Genomic DNA, 13,994 nt, shown 5'->3' on the forward strand with positions numbered 1-13,994 from the left:
CAAAGTATTCTTGTGGGAATAATGTTTCTATTTACTTCACATCCATCTTTCCCTTAAAGCTGTTTGTGAAATAATGTATTCTAAAAAATGTTGTTTTATCTCTATAGAGTCTTTCTTTATAGAATTTATATATTCGGATTCAATACTATCCAGTCCTATCTTGCCATTGATTCTTTCTTTTCTTGCTTTTCATTAAAACAATATTTTATCAATACTGCATAATCTCTTGCCTTTTCTCTTTTAAAATTCTTCTTTACTAATCCACATCTAGTAGCTTGGAGAGATGGGGCTCTATTTATATGCCTCTGTTGTTAACCTCTATCCCCGAATATCCCAGAGATATATAGATTCACCAATGTCCTCTTATGAACAAATGAGTTATAGGATATAAATCATCTCAGACACATTCTAGTTATTAAATGACTACTTTTGGTTTCTTCATTGTTTATATAATGATTAGGAAATGACTTGTTTTATTTTCTATCTGCTTTAATTTTAGAGCAATGACTGTAAGTATAAAAAATATGAAAGAAATGGAATTTAAAGCGAAGACAGAAATGGACAGTGTAAGTTTAGTTTTATTTTTCCTTTATGCAATTGTTAATCATTTTGTGGGTGAGATAATTTTAAGACATCACAAAAATTAGATAAATTATGATAGTTAAAAATATAACTTTTTAATTAGTATAAACTTCCAGTGGTACATATGTGATCACAATATATGTGGCAAACAACATGCAACAAATCAATAGAACAAAGGAAAATCTCTTTGGATTCAGCATTCAGACAAAGCATAGCATGGTATCTAGAACTACAGTTCACTGTAGAATCATGGCATTTGGACACCTCTTTTCCATTACTGAGTTGCATAAAGTAATCAAACTAAACTGATAGTCTATTCTGAATTAAATCATGGAGGAAGATAGGAAATAGGAAAGGGAATGAAGCAAATTTGGTTCATGGTATTGTTTTTTTTTTTTTTTCTTAACTCAGTCAATGAGACTCTATGTTAGCAGAGGGTAATTCAGTCCAATGGCTACAGAATGCCAATAGAATTGGTTTCTTACACAGTGGGTACCTTTTTAAGGACACAACTTGTATAAACAGTTTTGCTCTGCTCATGCTTAGGAAAGCCAATTGATTATGTCTGAATTGTAGTTTGTTGTTCTAAGGGATGACTATAACAGTTTAAAGTGAGGGGAAAAATGTTGACTTGAAATATTTTTGCCAATTAAAGAAAATTGCCCTCATTTTGAACCTGCTTTGTAAATGTTTGGCTAACCTTTTTCCGTTTATTTTTCACATACACTTGTTTCAGTATCCATAATTTCCCTAAGGACAGAGTGAACTGGCCTCCCACCAGAAGGACCAGAGTCAGGGTATTTCCAAATAGACTGGAAGTAGGAAGTAGCATCAGGAACCCTCTGCGGCACCCAAGGGAATGGCTTATGTTTTTAATACTATGGACAGATTTGTTTCACAGAATGCTATTTGGGTTCAGAGCCTTCCAGGGTGTTCTAGGCTCAAGTTTTCCACCAACTTTGCCTTTCTTTTCTTTCCTTATTTTTTCCATGGGAATTTAGTGCTTGTGCAAAGCCCCAGACTGACTTTTGGGCCCGTGAAGTCCCCTGTGTATCCACACCACAAGTACACATGTATTAGCCCTGACCTCCTTAGCTTTGAGACTGAATTTGGCTTTGGATTTGACTATTTTCAGCTTAAAAATCAGTGTTTAATAAATTCTATCTAATCCTTAACTTCTTCTTGGGCTAAACATGTAGAGAAGTGAATGAGGGGATTTGTAGGAAGATGAAAATGCTAGAAATTTCTCCACATGTTTAAGTCTTGATTGGTTTCTGTCTATTCACTGACCTGAATAATAACTGTTTCACATGGAGATTTTAATTTTACTATAATATTACATCTCTCTAATTATTCAATGTTTTGTATAAAAAATAAGAGGGAGAAAACTAAGATAAAGCAAGATTTGAATATAAGTTCTTAGGTGGAATTTTCAGCTAAATTAAAATAATCTGTCATTTATCTTTTCCATTTATGCACTCTTCCACCTCTTCTTCATGTGAAATGACCCTCCCTGATTTGAGAGATCTCTTCCCACTCAGTGAATTCAACCCCACCGATAATTTCTTTTCTAGAACAATTTGAATCTATATTCTTTAACAAATACATTTTTTTTTCATATTAACTTAAAACAACACATTGGCACAATTATGTAGTGCAGGGTTGTCCAATCTTTTGGCTTCCCTGGACCACACTGGAAGAAGAATTGTCTTGGGCCACACATAAAATACACTAACACTAATGATAGTTGATAAACTAAACAAAAATTGCAAAAAAGTCTCATAATGTTTTAAGAAAGTTTATGAATTTGTATTGGGCTGCATTCAAAGCTATCCTAGGTGGCATGTGGCTCACGGGCCATGGGTTGGACAAGTTTGGCATAGTGTGATTAGAGGGTCAGGCTAAGCTTTGGTGCTTTGGGATGACTAATATGACAGGCCTAAGAGTTCATTATTATTTTTTGTTTCTAAGAGGTTTACTCTTGTCCGAACATTAGTTTGGCAACTTAAGGTTTGTTTGTTTTCTTGAGTTATTTGTTGCAAATCTCCTCACTTTGCAAAGTTCAATCAGTTTTGTAACTATAGGAACTTTTTGAGATTTTCTAGTTTAAACATTTATCTCATTTTTGGAAATGAGGGAACTGAGAGAAGTTAAATGAATTGTCCAAATTAGCATACTTAATATTTTCTTTCTTTCATACTTCTATCCTCTGTCTGTATGCATCGCTATTCTTTGCATCTCCTCTTCTATGGAAGTAAAGCCTGAAAGAATATTGCTTTACTTAGTTGGTAAGGAGTTGTCATTTTGTAGAATTTACCCTCCTCTCTATTTCTAGGCCAGCCACTTGCCCCAAAGGTCATAGAGAAGACTGTTTTAGTTGCACATCACCAAGTGACGGGAAAATGGCCAAAGCAGACATGTTTTGTGTCAAAACTTTTTCTTCTTCCTTTCTACATCGCTCACCACATCCTGGCAATCCAGTTCCTAGGCCTGCCCAAAGTGAAATTATATTCCTAATACTACCTCTAGGTCTCTGTCTTCAAATTAGGACTGTTAATCACTTGTAAAGTTATATTTCAGCTGAAGGAAAGCTATGTCATTATGAAGCAAATGACTCATGGTTGACCCTTTAGAACACATTTTCATTAAAAAAATACTGATGGTTAAGTAAATTAATTTTTAATTGATAGATTGAATGAAAGAGATACTTTTGAAAGGATAGGACTTCCTGGAACTCTTTGGATGGTCTAGGCTACTGCCTCCTGAAAAACCAGCTAGGAGGAATAAGGGCCATTTTCTGAAAAGCTGCCAACCCTTGTTGCCATTATTAATGTTTCTTAGTAAGCAGGAAGTATATATTTCCCCTAAGGAAGTGTGATAGTACATTAAGGCCTCTAAATACATTTTAGTAATAAAAATGTTAATTGAGAGATTGCTTATAAAATTGAGTGACATTTAGATCTGATTGTTTATTGGCTATAATTTTCTATTTAGAGTTCTGAATCTGTTTCTTTTTCTCCTCCAAAAGGAAACCCTGCAGCAGGTGAAAATTATCTCAATAAACAACCCACTTGTTTTCCTGAATGCAAAAAAATTTTATACTGATTTAATGAACATAATCCAAAAGGAAAATGCCTGTAATCAGCCACTTGATGATATCAGCAAGGTAGGATCAATGGTTTGATTAGAATGTCATACTACATGTAGCCTTATATCATGACAATAAAACATGTATCAAGTAAATAATAATACATCACACAAGTATTTTGAGACCTCTCCCTTCAGCAAAACCTATGATTATTTGATTCTTTTAGTTAATTTTTAGGTAATCACTCTCGTGTTCCTTCTTCATTTATTCAGCATATATTTAATGGACATGTGTTGCAGGTACTACAGCACTAAAAAGAATAAATAAGACAAATGATCTAATTTAATGGATCTCTTAACCAACCTCCAAAGGATTTTTTTTTTTTTGAGATGGAGTCTCGCTGCGTCACCCAGGCTGGAGTGCAGTGGTGCCATCTCGGCTCACTGCAAGCTCCGCCTCCCGGGTTCACGCCATTCTTCTGCCTCAGCCTCCTGAGTAGCTGGGACCACAGGTACCCGCCACCATGCTCGGCTAATTTTTTGGTATTTTTAGTGGAGACAGGGTTTCATGGTGTTAGCCAGGATGGTCTCGATCTCCTGACCTCGTGATCCACCCGCCTCGGCCTTCCAAAGTGCTGGGATTACAGGCGTGAGCCACTGCGCCCGGTCGAAAGGATCTTTTTTTTAAACCAAAAAAAGGCATTAGATCTAACTCTAAACGTGATAGAATATGATAAATGACTTCAGAGACGCATAAACTGTTGCAATCATTTTAATAATTTTATTATAATGTTCCAGAATTCTTTATCTCCATTTATACTGTCAATTAACAGTGATATTGAATCAAATGTGCATCAATGTGATTTAATATAAATAAGCTATCTATTATCATTTGACTCCTTAAGCCTCTGTAATGTTAGGAGTGTGGACTTTGAGGCCAAGCTGCCTGGGTATGCCGCTTACTAGCTGTGGAACTTTGAGTTGTTGAATCTTTGTTCTTCAGTTTTCTCACATGTAATTGAGATGATTAAATGAGTTAATAAAGGCAAAGCACTTAGAATAGTGTTTGGCCTACTCAACACTATAACATCTTAGTTAGCATTATTAGTTTGGTTGACTACTGTCTCCATGAAGCTTTCCTTGACTCCTCTAGATCACAAGGATCTCTTCTTTTTCTTGTGTCCTCGAGCTACTTATCCCCCAGTCATTTAGGTACACAGAAGATCTTGACCTTCCCATTTCTGATGTCTTAGGAGCTGTCCTGAGCCACATTCCTGTCCCTTACAGCTTCACACTTCTGCCTTTGGGCCTTACCCTAATTTGTACCATAGAAACCTTATATACAGGATCAGATACGTAATTTACAGGGGCTCAGTGCAAAATGAAAATGTGAGGTCTCCTGTTCAACAATTATTAAGGATTTCAAGATGGTGACAGAAGATCATTAAGCCAGATGGGAGATCCTTCTAAGAGTGGGCCCCTTTTGTGAGGAAAACTATAGAGGTAAAGTGCCCTTCTCATCACACTGTATCAAGGGTACCTACAATCAACATGATTTATCAACATGTTTACTCTACCTTGATCACCTGGATAAGGGAGTGTTTGCCAGGTTTCTACACTGTAAAGTGATTCCATTGTCTCTATTCTGTGCTCTCCGGAAGAAAGTCACTGTGTGCAGCCTACACTTAAGAAGCGTGGAATTATGATCCACCACCTTAAGGGTCGAATATCTACATAAATTATTTTGAAATTCTTTTGCAAGGGAGATTTCAGATGAGGTTGGTTTTTTTGTGTTTTTTTGTTTTTTTTTTTGAGACGGAGTCTCATACTTTCGCCTAGGCTGGAGTGCAGTGGCCCGATCTTGGCTCACTGCAAGCTCCACCTCCAGGGTTCACGCCATTCTCCTGCCTCAGCCTCCAGAGTAGCTGGGACTACAGGCGCCCGCCACCACGCCTGGCTAATTGTTTTTTTGTATTTTTAGTAGAGACGGGGTTTCACCGTGTTAGCCAGGATGGTCTCGATCTCCTGACCTCGTGATCCGCCCGCCTCGGCCTCCCAAAGTGCTGGGATTACAGGCGTGAGCCACCACGCCCGGCCCAGATGAGGTATTTTTAAGAGGCGGGAAAGGAAACTCAGGTTCACTGAATATCTCTCAGGGGCCAGTCCCTTTAATCAGGCTAACTTAATCATCACCAGCCCTGAGATGTAAGTGGCATTACCTGAATGTTACATAAAAAGGGAGGTAGAAATAGAGAGAGATAAAATAACCAGATGGAAATTGTATAGCTGATAACTGTAAGTCAGGCTTAAAATACATAAGCTGTAGCACTGGCTATAAAGAAGAGAAAACCCGGGTTCTCTAGTCAGCCTTTAAGATAAAAACTGATCTCGTGAGAGAAGCAGTGTAATGTAGTGGCTGGGAACAAGAGGCTTGGAATTGGAAGGGCATGAACTTTGGTTTTAACCCATGCTCTTACTAGTTTTGTGGCTTTGCTGAAGTTATTTAACCTTTCTAATCTTTGACTCTTTCATATAAAAAATAAAATTTATAACTTCATATGCTTGTTCTGAGGATTAAATGGTTAGTGTGAAGTCCTTGGCATATAGTGAGGAGTGAAGAAATATCAACTGCTATTAATATGATTAACAAAAATAGCAATAATACATTATTTGAGAAATAGCAGATGATCTCCTTAGAGGCATCAATTATTGTCAGACAAGATTAACTGTAGGATACAGAGCTGTTTTTTTTTTTTTAATCCAGCATTTTCATGTAGTGGTAGTATATACGATCAGTGGTTCTCCCTCTTAAAATGCAATGTTAATAAAGATGATTTCTGATTGAATATGCTACTTAAAAATGTGCAAATGTTTAATTTCTAATCCAAAATCAAAACAAACTTAGTTTTGCAGAAAATATTCTAAAGAAGACAGTCTGACTGATAACATAAATTATTTAATGAATTGCTGTATACTTAGAATTAATTATTTTATTATTTCATAGTTTGTTTTATACATTATTCTGAAAAGAATGCTAGTGAAAAACAATTTTGGAGATGAGTTTTTTTGTTGTTCTTTATAAGTAAAAGAATTATGTGATTTTTTTCAGACAGAAGTAAAATTTTATAACATTTTTCTTCTTTATGTTTGTTTTTATTTTAGTGTGAACAAAACACATTGCTCAATTCCCTATCCAATGGCAACTGCAATGGTGAGTTAGCTTTAAGGAAAAAGAAAATCTAAGTGTTTACCTTGAAGATAGACCAGAGAATAAAATCTTCTTGCCCTTCTCCTCCTCATCTGCCTCCCTCTTCTGTTCTTCTTCCTTTTTTCTCCTAATTGTCCTCTTCCCTCTACTCTCCTCCTCCCTTCTACTGGCTTTAGCTTGAGCTTATGTTACCAAGTAAGCACTAATACTTTTATCTGCAGAAAATAGATTTAGCCGTTTGGCTCCTTCTCCCTTCTCTTTCTTTCTCCCACTTCCTCTCCTGTCTTCTCCCTCTCTCCTTCACTTCTAGTCTTCTTTCTCTTCCTCCTCTCTCTTCTTTCCTCCTTTTTTTTTCTATTTTCTCCTTCTCCTTTCTCTCTTCATTCTTTTCTTCCTTTTTCTCTTTACTTCTTCCTCTTCCCTGTTCTCTCTTCAATCTCCTCCTCCCATTTTCTTTCTTTTCTTCTTCCCTCCTCTCTCCTTTTCCCTCTCCTTCTTCTTCCTCCTCTCCCACCTCTTTTCCTTTTCTCTCCTCTTTCCTCTCCTTCTTTTCATTTACTTAAACATTTGAACCAAAAATTGAAATTCATGGCATTAGTGTAGTTTTAATATGGATGAGGATTTATCATGAAATATATCTTTGAATATATTTTGGATCTCCACCCAAAACAAACTAGCAATTTAAAGCTATTACATGTTCAGATTTACCTGAAAAATCAGGTGACGAGAACAAATATTTTGATGGTGGATGCTTGTTAAATTACCAGGTCAATGTTCTCTAGAAGTTTAATTATCTTTCTTTGCAAACTCATCAATTGATGTGAACATTGTCTCAGTATAGAGAAAATTAAAAGATATACAAGAAAATATGAATGAGAAGTGTTGTGATATTATAACTAAATGATAAAAGAGTTGAATTGAAACAGATTTGTATATTTATCTTTAAATTTGATATCTACTAAGATTAAAGCATCAGTGTAGTTAAATTATTCATAATTGTGACTTTTATTTAATATAAAAGGTTATACAAAAATCTCTTATTTTTTGTGTCATGCAATATTTGCTTAGCCAATTTCTTCTAAGTAGGTGGAGATAAAAGTGATTTTTATTGGAAATCTTTGACAGATATCTAGTTGTATTACTTTTTATTTTGAATTTTTGGAAATAATTTTAGTTACAAATATGTTAGATTTTTAAAAATGTTACTAATGGAATGACATCTATTACTTTAAACATATGCTTCAAAATAACTATGTTCTTTTTAGCATGGAGCTAAAGAAATAACATGATTTTTAAAAGAATGAAATAGCATTATACATTTTTCTGTTATTAGATCACAAGTTTGAAGAAATAGGTTGATGCTGAAAATTCAGGGTGAAAACTGGATTTTTTAACTTCCCTTTTTCTTATTAATAAGAGGAAGTCAATTATGGATCTATTTTTTTTAATTTACTTTAAATAATTTTTATTTTATTATAGATTCAGGGGAGACGTGCAGGATGATTACACTGGTATATTGAAAATAGTACCCAATAGGTAGTTTTTCAACTTTCTCCTCATTTCCTACGCTCCCTACTTTTGGAGTTCCCAGTGTCTATTATTTCTATTTATATGTCCATGTGTACTTATTGCTTAGCTCCCACTTATAAGTGAGAACATGTGGTATTTGGTTTTCTATTTCTGAATTAATTCACTGAAAATAATGACCTCCAGCTCCATCCATGTTGCTGCAAAAGACATAATTTCATTCTTTTCTATGGCTGTGTAATATTCCATCGTGTATATATAGTACATTTTCTTTATCCAGTCCACCTAGATTGATTCTATGACTTTTCTATTGTGAATAGTACTGTGATAAACATAAGACTGCAGGAGTTTCTTTGATAAAATGTTTTCTTTTCCTTTGGGTAGATACCCAGTAGTGGGATTGCTAGGTTGAATGGTAGTTCTATTTTTAGTTCTTTGAGAAATTTCTATACCGTTTTCCATGGTGGAGGGCAGGGTTTGAACTAATTTACGTTCCCACCCACAGTGTGTAAGCATTTCCTTTTCTCCATATACTTACCAACATCTGTTAGTTTTTGACTTTCTAATAATAGCCTTTCTGACTGGTGTGAGATGGTATCTCATTTGATTTTGATTTGCATTTCTCTGATGATTAATGATGTTGAGCATTTTTCATGTTTGTTGGTCGCATGTATGTCTTCTTTTGAGAAGTGTCTGTTCATGTCCTTTGCTCACTTTTTAGTGGGGTTATTTTCTTTTTCTCATTGAAGTTCAAATTTCTTATAGATTCTAAATATTAGTCCTTTGTTGGATGCATGGTTTGTACATACCTTTTCCCATTCTCTAGGTTTTCTGTTTAATCTGTTGGTTGTTTCTTTTGCTGTGCAGAAGGCCTCTAGTTTAACTAAGCCCCATTTGTCTACTTTTGTTTTTGTTGCATTTGCTTTGAGATCATATTCATAAATCTTTTGCTTACACCAATGTCCAGAAGAGTTTTTCCTAGGTTTTCTTCTAGAATTTTTATAGTTTCAGGTCTTATATTTAAGTCGTTAATCCATCTTGAGTTAATTTTTGTATATGATGGAAGTAAGGGTGTAGATTCATTTGCCTGCATGTGGCTAGCCAGTTTTCCCAGCACCATTTTTGAATAAGCAATCCTTTCTTCATTTTTAATATTTGTTAATATCATTGAGGATCAATTGGTTATAGGTATGTGGATTTATTTCTGGATTCTCTATTCTGTTCCATTGATCTATGTATCTGTTTTTGTACCAGAACCATGCTTTTTTGGTTACTATAGCCTTGTAGTATAGTTTGAAGTTGGATAATGTGAAGCTTCCAGCTTTATTCTTTTTCCTTTAGGATTGCTTGCCTATTTTAGCTCTATTTTGGTTCCATATGAAGTTTTGAATTATTTTTTCTATTTTTGTGAAAAATGAGATAGTGTGTTAGGAATTGTATTGGATCTGTAGATTGTTTCGAGTGGTAGTAATTTTAATGACATGGATTCTTCATTTCCATGACCATGGGATGTTTTTCCATTTGTTTGTGTCATCTGCAATTTCTTTCATCAGTGTTTTGTAGTTCTACTTGTAGAGGCCTTTCACATCCTTGTGTAAATGTGTTTCTAGGTATTTTACTTTTTTGTGGCAGTTGTAAATAGGATTGAGTTCTTGATTTGGTCTTTCAGCTTCAGCTTTGTTGGTGTACATAAATGCAACAGATTCTGTGCATTAATTTTGTATCCTGAAACTTTACTGAGTCATTCATTAGTTCCAGAAACCTTTTGGTAGAGTCTTCAGAGTTCTCTAGGTATAGAATTTTATCATTTTTGAAGACAGATAGTTTGACTTCTTCTCTTCCTATTTGGATATTTTTTATTTCTTTCTCCTGCCTTATTTCTCTGGCTAGCACTTCCAGTACTATGTTGAATAGGAGTGGTGAGAGTGGGCATCCTTGTCTTGTTCCAGTTCTTAAGGGGAATACTGTCAGTCTTTGCCATTCAATATGATTTTGGAGATGGGTTTGTCGTAGATTGCTTTTATTATTTTGATGTATGTTCCTTTGATACCTAATTTGTTGAGGGTTTGTGTCGTGAAGGGATGTTGGATTTTATTGAATACTTTTTCTGAGTTTATTAAGATAATCACATGGCTTTTGTTTTTAATTCTGTCTATGTGGTGAACCACATTTATTGATTTATAAATGTTGAACCATCCTTGTGTCCCTGGAATAAAACCCACTTGATCATAATGAATTTTTGTTTTTGATGTGCTGCTGCATTCACTTTGCTAGTATTTTGTTGAAAATTTTTGTGTCTTTGTTCATCAGGGATATTGGCCTTTAGTACTACTTTTTTATTGTGTCCTTACCAGATTTTGGCATCAGGATGACACTGGTTTCAAAGAATGAGTTAGAGAGGACTCTCTCTTCCTCAACTTTTTGGAATAGTTTCAATGAGCTTGGCACTAGCTCTTCGTTGTATGTCTGGTAGAATTCGCCTGTGAATCCATCTGGTCCTGGACTTCTTTTTGGTTGGTAGATTTTTTTTATTATGAATAAATCTCATAATTCTTTATTGGTCTGATTAGGATTTCAATGTCTTCCTGGTTCAATCTTGGGAGGTTGTATGTTTCCAGGAATTTATCCATTTCCTCTTTGTTTTCTAGTTTGTGTGCATAGAGATGGTCACAGTAGTCTCTGAAGATCTCCTGGATTTCTGTGCTATCAGTTGTGATGTCACCTTTACCATTTCTCATTGTGCTTATTTGAATCTTCTCTCTTTTTTTTCTTTTGGTTTACCTAGCTAATAGTCTATTAATTTTGTTTAGCCTTTCAAAGAACCATTGTTTCATTTCTCCTTGGTATTTTTTTTGTCTCAATTTCATTTAGTTGTACTCTCATTTTTGTTATTTCTTTTCATCTGCTAGCTTTGGGTTTGATTTGTTCTTATTTGTCTAGTTCCTTTGGGTATGATGTTAGGTTGTTAACTTGAGAGCTTCCTATCTTTCTGATGTAGATACTTAATGCTATAAACTTACCTCTTAACACTGTTTTTTTTTTTTTGCTGTATCTTAGAGGTTTGTTATGTTGTATCTCTATACTGATTTGTTTCAAAAATACTTTTGATTTCTACCTCAATTTCATTGTTTACTCAAAAGCCATTCAGGAGCAAGTTGCTTAATTTCCATGTACTTGTGTGATTTTGAGAGTTTCTCTTAGTATTGATTTACACTTTTATCCCACTGTATTCCAAAAAGATGCTTGATATGGTTTGATTTTTTTTTGGAATTTATTTAGATTTGCTTTATGATCAAGCACGTGGTCAATTTTACAGAATGTTCCATTTGCAGATGAGAAAAATGTATATTCTGTGCTTGTTATGTGAAATGTTCTGTAGCTATTCAGTCTATCCAGTCAAGAATCCAATTTAAATCCAGAGTTCCTTTGTTAGTTTTCTGCCTCAGTGATCCTTCTAGTGCTGCCAGTGTGATATTGAAGTCCCCCACTATTATCATCTGGCCACTGTCCCTTTTCTTAGGTCTAGTAGTATTCATTTTATAAATCTGGGTGCTTCACTGTTTGATGCATATATATTTAGGGGTAGTTAAATCTTGTTGAATTGAAACCTTTATCATTATATAAGGCCCTTCTTTGTCTTTCTTTCTTTTTTTTTGCCATTGTTGGTTTAAAGTCTGTTTTATTTGATACAAGAATAGAAACTCCTTTTATGTTTTTCATTTGTGAGGTAGATTTTTCTCCACCCCCTTACTTTGAGCCTGTGAGTGTTGTTACACAAAAAATGAGGCTATGGAGGCAGCAGATGGTTGGGTCTTTAAAAAAAAAATCCATTTTGCCAAGCCATATCTTTTAAGTGGAGCATTTATGCCTTTTATATTCAAGGTTAATATTGATATGTGAGGTTTTGTTCCTGTCATAGTGTTGTTACCTAGTTGCTTTGTAGTCTCAAATGTGTAATTGCTTTATAAAATCTGTGAACTTTGTACACAATATGCTTTTATGGTAGCAGGTATTGTCCTTTCATTTTCATGTTTAGAACTCTTTTGAACATTTCTTGTAGGGTTGGTCTGGTTGTCCTTAGCATTTCCTTGTCTGAGAAAGACTATTTCTCCTTCTTTTATGAAGCTTAGTTTGATAGAATATAAAATTCTTGGCTGGCATTTTTTTTTTCTTCAAGAAGGCTAAAAACAGACCCCCAAACTCTTCTGGCTTGTAATATTTTTGCTGAGAAGTCTACTGTTAGTGTAATGGGATTTCCTTTATAGGTAATTTAGCCCTTTTCTCTAGCTGCCTTTAAGTTGTTTTTTTTTTTTTTCTTCATGTTGGCCTTGGGTAGTCTGATGACTCTGCTTCAGTGATGTCTTCTTCTACAGTATCTCACATGTGTTTTCTTAATTTCTTGTATCTGGATAATTACCTCACATGCAAGATAAAAGACATTTCTCTGAATTATTTGCTAAAATATGTTTTTCAAATTGCTTACTTTTTCTTCTTCTTCTCTCAGGTATGCCTATAAGTTATAGGTTTAGTTGTATTACATAATTTCAAATTTCTTAAAGGCTTTGTTTGATTTTTAAAATATCTTTTTCTTTATTTTTCTGTCTGGGTTAATTTGAAAGACTAGTTTTCAAGGCCTAAAATTATTCTTTTTTTCTAGTATATTATTAAAACTTTCAAATGTGTTTTGAAATTCCTTTAGCGAGTTGTTTAATTCTAGGTGTTCTATTTGGCTTTTATAAAAATATAGCTACCTTTCAAATCCTGAATTGTTTTCTGGTTTCTTTGTGCAAGTTTTCAACTTTCTTCTGGATCTCACTGAGTTTCTTTGGAATCCACATTTTGAATTCCTTATCTGCCATTTCTGACTTTTCCTTTTGGTTAGAATCATTGCTAGAAAGTTAGCTTGATCCTTTGGAGGTGTCAAGACACTCTGTCTTTTTGTACTGCAGTAGTTCTTTCACTGATTCCTTCTCATCTGAAGGAGCTCTTGCTTATTTTTGAATTTTATATAATTTGGATGGGACTTTTACATTTTTCACTCTTTTTTCCCTTGAGGGTATACTGCAGTGTATGTGTTTTACAATCTTTTGGCTTCATTTCTGGGTGCTTTCAGGGCAAGTTTCTGCATGAGTTCCTTGGTTGTGGACAGCTTCTGTGCACTGGCTTTCTCAGATGCTGCCTGTTGTAGTGATATATCGAATGTAAGAGCCAAAACTGTATCTTCTGCAGGGCTGAGGGTGCAGAGATCTCAGGTAGCTTTTCTCCTGCACTATCACTGTGTCCTTCTGGCAGCAAGTTTTTATTTTGTGGGGCAGTTCAGGCTCCAATCCAGTAGGTGGTATTTAAGACTAAGAGCTGGCTCACTTCCCAGGAGGCTGATGAGTGGAAGCACTCAGTCTCACGGGAGGATGGCAAGGCGAGATCATGTTGGGCTGTGAGTAGGTCTCCAGGGAAGGGGCAGTGGGGCGAGCACCAGATTCTCAAGCTGAGCTGGCAGGAATGCAGTTTACCTCCCTATCGCACCCCTGCCTCAGGACTCATGACCTTCAGTTTATATAGACTTTGTCCTTTGGCTCATGGCTGCAAAGTG

General features: G+C 35.1%; 1 protein-coding gene across 15 annotated transcripts in view; it reads left to right on the plus strand.

Annotated features, from left to right (window-relative positions):
* Positions 1 to 13,994, plus strand: part of SLC26A7 (solute carrier family 26 member 7) — a 170,131-nt gene that overhangs the window by 134,969 nt on the left and 21,168 nt on the right. For all 15 annotated transcript variants that reach the window (XR_008536928.1, XM_063816410.1, XM_063816412.1 and 12 more), the window contains 3 exons: positions 500 to 566; positions 3,611 to 3,748; positions 6,832 to 6,880. Coding sequence is in view for 14 of the 15 variants with exons in the window: in XM_063816410.1 (XP_063672480.1) it covers positions 500 to 566; positions 3,611 to 3,748; positions 6,832 to 6,880 (254 nt within the window). In the remaining variant the exon portion in view is untranslated. The remainder of the gene's footprint in view (positions 1 to 499; positions 567 to 3,610; positions 3,749 to 6,831; positions 6,881 to 13,994) is intronic.

This window comes from Pan troglodytes, chromosome 7 (genome assembly GCF_028858775.2).
Source record: "Pan troglodytes isolate AG18354 chromosome 7, NHGRI_mPanTro3-v2.0_pri, whole genome shotgun sequence".
Taxonomy (NCBI): Eukaryota; Metazoa; Chordata; class Mammalia; order Primates; family Hominidae; genus Pan; species Pan troglodytes.